The 4,292-nt window shown below is 41.7% G+C and overlaps 1 protein-coding gene across 1 annotated transcript in view; it reads right to left on the bottom strand.

The window, feature by feature from the left end:
- The window catches only part of LOC103359821 (uncharacterized protein K02A2.6), a 6,364-nt gene extending 2,511 nt beyond the window's left edge, over positions 1-3,853 (bottom strand). Inside the window, exons 1-3 of the mRNA XM_008285359.1 lie at positions 3,772-3,853; positions 2,373-2,407; positions 40-1,344 (exon numbers count right to left, since the gene is read on the bottom strand). Of these exons, the coding sequence (XP_008283581.1) occupies positions 40-1,344; positions 2,373-2,407; positions 3,772-3,853 (1,422 nt within the window). The remainder of the gene's footprint in view (positions 1-39; positions 1,345-2,372; positions 2,408-3,771) is intronic.
- Positions 3,854-4,292: the final 439 nt, after the last annotated feature.

Here is a 4,292-nt window from a genome sequence, read left to right as displayed (position 1 = left end):
GATGCCCAGCTGCTGCAGGCGTTCAAGCTCCTCCTCGACCTTGCCTTTCATGGCATACGGCACAGGTCTGGGCTTAAAAAACCGTGGTGTAGCCTCAGGGTCAACATGCAGCTTCACTGTAACCCCTTTCAGCATACCCAACTCATCTCTGAAAACATCACTGTACTTCTGCAGAATGGTTTCAGTTGACATAGGTGCGGTAGCATACTTTATGTCATGCCAGTTCAGCCTGATTTTGCGGAGCCAATCCCGGCCCAAAAGACTAGGTCCACCCCCTTTTGCAACCACCAGCCTTGCTCTTGCTCTCTGACCTTCAGCTGCAATGTCCACGAAGAGCACTCCTATATGTGGAATGGGCTGCCCTGTATAAGTCCTGAGCCTGAGCTTTGATGGGTGAATGGGAGGTAGGTCAGACTGCCACGTCCGCTTGTACGTTTCCTCACTGATAACTGATGCTGTAGCCCCAGAATCAATCTCAAACTTAATGTCCTGCCCACTGACTTTGACTGTGGCATAATAGGGCTCTGGCGGTGTATCAACAGTCTCGTCGCCCTCTGCTTCAACTCCAAACATATTATAGGCACACACAGCATCCATGTCCTCCTCCTTGAGGTGATATGTGTCAGCCTGTTGGGCTTTTGCTCGTGTTAGTTTGCCTTTCCCCTTTGAGCTCCTGCACTTTTTAGCTAAATGTCCCTTTTTATTACATGCATGGCAAACAGCATCTTTAAATTTACAGTCATTTGCAAAGTGTGGTCCTCCACACCGAAAACATTCCACTAGTTTTGTGCCTTTAACAGCCTCTTTATCAGATTCTCTCCGGATCTGGTGCACTTGTACCATCTGTGACCCTCCATGTCCTTTCTGAATGTCTTTGGCATTGTTCGCAGCCATCTCCATATCTTGGGAAATTTCTAGTGCTTTTTGGAAAGACAAAGGTGGGGCTTCTCCGAGCAGGCGGCGCTGTATGGCCTCATTATTTATTCCGCAAACCAGCCTGTCACGGAGCATATCATCTAATACTGTCCCAAAGTCACAATGCTCTGACAACTGTCGAAGCTCAGCTACAAAGTTAGCTATAGACTGTCCAGGCTTCCTAAAATGACTGTGAAATTTAAACCGCTGGACTATCACTGAGGGCTTGGGGTTGTGGTGGTTACTCACGAGTTGGACAAGTTCAGCATACGGGATCTCCCCCGGTTTCCGTGGCGTGGCCAAGTTCCTTATGAGCCTATACGTCCTTGCCCCGCACACACTCAGGAGAATAGAGCGCTTCTTTGCCTCTTCCGTAATCCCATTAGCAAGGAAAAAGTGTCCCAACCTCTCCTCANTCACAGGGCTACACTTAGAGACAGACAACCAAGCACACTCACATTCACATCTACAGACAATTTAGAATCACCAACATGTTTTTAGACTGTGTGGGAGGAAGCCAGAGAGCCCATGCTGCATGGGGAGAACATGTAAACTTCACGCAGAAAGATCCCAGGTGTCCTCACGGGGACGGGAACCGATGACCTTCTAGCTGCACGGCAACAGTGCTAACCACCAAGCCACCATGCAGACCTGAAGAGGGAGATTGATTTTGGTTCTAAATCAAAAATAATAAAAATAAAAATACATTTGAAAAAAAGTACAGATTTGAGGATATAAAGGCAAAGCTTGTGCTAAGAGGTCAAAAATAAGATAAAAGTCCATATAAAAGCCAAAAAGTTTAAATTTTAAGATTTTTAATTTTTTTTTAAACTGTTAATCCATATATTTTTTTAAAACTATCTTTAATTATTTAAATTATTTATCAGCAAATTTAAGGCTTTTTCAGCCAACAATCCGCTACATTTAGCTTATTGAGTCATTGATTAAAGGAATCGTGTTTCAACCATGTATACACTGCTTTTTTTTTTAAGCACTTATTCTTACTTTACCAACTAAAAAACCTGACACCATTGAACAGCTACCATTTAGCTAACACTTCTGCACCACTTATTGTAATTTTAAACATTTCATCCCTTTTAGCATTTTCACCATCACTTTAATTTCTCTAATACTCTTGGGCAACACTTAAAACCATTACTTTCTGATAACAGTGAAGGCTTTTCTTCTGACCCACTCTTCATAACAGCATGTTGTTGTATTTTTTTTAAATTCATTTTGTAATTTGTGTTTTTGCAGACAGGTTTAGCTAATGTTTGTGCATACCCCAGGCTATTGTAGTACCCCCTGTGGTACAGGCTTCCCTGGTTCAAAGGAAGCAGCCTGAACACAATTTATTATGAAGCTGGTCAGACCTGATGTGCTGCCTGGGTCTCAGCTTGTGTTTCACCGTTGAGTGGCATCATTAATGAGATTCACTGATCGTCCCAGCTGCTGACCTCTGACTTCTGGGAGGAGCCACCTATCTGTGAGCCTACAAGGACACATAAATACAAATGAAACCTCTGCTTCTGATTAGAGGTCCAGTTCAAAGTCACTTGATGACCTCAGAGTGTGAGCCAGACTGATCTGAGGTCTCTGACATCATTTCATCCTCTCACTTTAAATGAGTGCAACACATTCGGTGCATAAAACCAAATGTCATACAAATGCAAATATTGATTAGACAATGATTGAAGGTTAAAATTAGGTTTGACAAAAGATTATGGCCCAAATGTAGTCACATTATAGTGTGCTGAAACTTGTGCTTTGCAAAGACAGTAAAAAATGTTAGCAAATTTTAAAAGAAGTCAATATTTTAAACTTTTTTATTATTAGTAGTTATATTATTTAATTCAACTTTTTGTTTATTATTATTCAACAGTTTTTATTTCATTTTAAGATGAAAGTGTTATCTATTTTTTTTGTTTCCTTGTTTCCCTTGTGAAGAAAATGTACAATTCAATAAATATAAGATTAAAAATCACAATAAAAAATGACAAATAAGAATGCACACTTTAAACAAAAGCGTTGAAGAGTATGTAATTCTAAAATAGTGTGTTTTTACAAGGAAGTTCCCCTAAACACAAAACACATTTTTTGGTATCAAAATAAAACCAATTTATGCTGAAGTTAGCTAAGTGCAGATAAACTTGATGGTGACAAACATTTATGAAACATGATGCTGTACTCACAAATGTCTTCAGTGATATGAACCTTCTTTCCACCAGAAGTATTTACGCGGTGAATTAAGAGACATATTTGAGGAAAACAGGCAAACTCTGTCTTGATTCTACGCCACGTTGACCTCTTCAATTCAAAACCCATCCATCCCATCAGTGTCACAGCAGAGGCCTGAGGCCCTGAAACTTAGATAATTAACACAACTCAAATCTAAAAGGTTGCGAGACTGAAGGAGAAAACGTGCAGAGGTAAATAAGGATGGGGAATAGGGCCAGTAGTAGTAGAATGTGCTGCTGTGGAAGATACGAGTAACAACGGCTTCATTACAAACTTGGAGCCAACAGGCTGCAGCTCCAGAGGACACTGGCTACAGGCCCAGAGACAGAGCCACAGTTTCTACAGGGATGCTTAGACTGATGCCATGACTCATACTGGGGTGGCATAATGTGTTGGTCATTTTTTAAAAATGTTTTTTGGTCACTTACTCTTATAATTTGCTTTTGTAGACAAGACTGCCATGTAGGAGTACATTAGAACTCCCACACAGCATAATAAGCTCTAAATGTAACCCTAGAAATCAGAAACAGCTGCTAAAGTTGTGCTTTTTTTAATAGTTGATAAAACTCACAAATACAATTCAAAATACAAGTCAGAATCTTAGTGTCCTTGTTGTACTTGCTGGCTCAGCCTGGTTCTTCCAGAGGTTCCCCCTTTCTGTCACAGTGGTGGGGTAGCTGTAGTTGAGATGGTTGGCCATTCATCCATTGTCTATACATCAAGCCTACCCCAGCTGACTCAGGGTGAAGGCAGATTCACCAGGGGCCTCATGTACAAGGACTTGCGTGGATTTCATACTGAAACCTGGCGTACGCTTCAATCCTGAAAACTACGTACGCACAAAAAACTCCAGATGAACAAAAGTGAGCGTACGCCGGAATCCAAGCACATTTCCTTTGTACATCTCACTCAGCATGGAATTGACCACACATGTTGGAGTACCAGACTCCTCCCTCTCCACGCTCTCAATTTAAATATGCAAATTAGTATAAACAGGACCGACAGGTGGGATTCCCCTCTCTGCAGGATCAGATAACAGTAACAAGGATGAACTCACCCCATTTGAGCAGAGTCACCGCTATTGTGGGTGACACTGCTCTCACAGGGGTGGTGGGAGCACACGTAGTAGGTCACTCAGC

This window comes from Stegastes partitus, unplaced genomic scaffold (assembly GCF_000690725.1).
Source record: "Stegastes partitus isolate 25-593 unplaced genomic scaffold, Stegastes_partitus-1.0.2 Scaffold398, whole genome shotgun sequence".
Lineage (NCBI taxonomy): Eukaryota > Metazoa > Chordata > Actinopteri > Pomacentridae > Stegastes > Stegastes partitus.
Note: the sequence above shows the minus strand (reverse complement) of the source record. Positions and strands in the feature narration are given on the sequence as shown.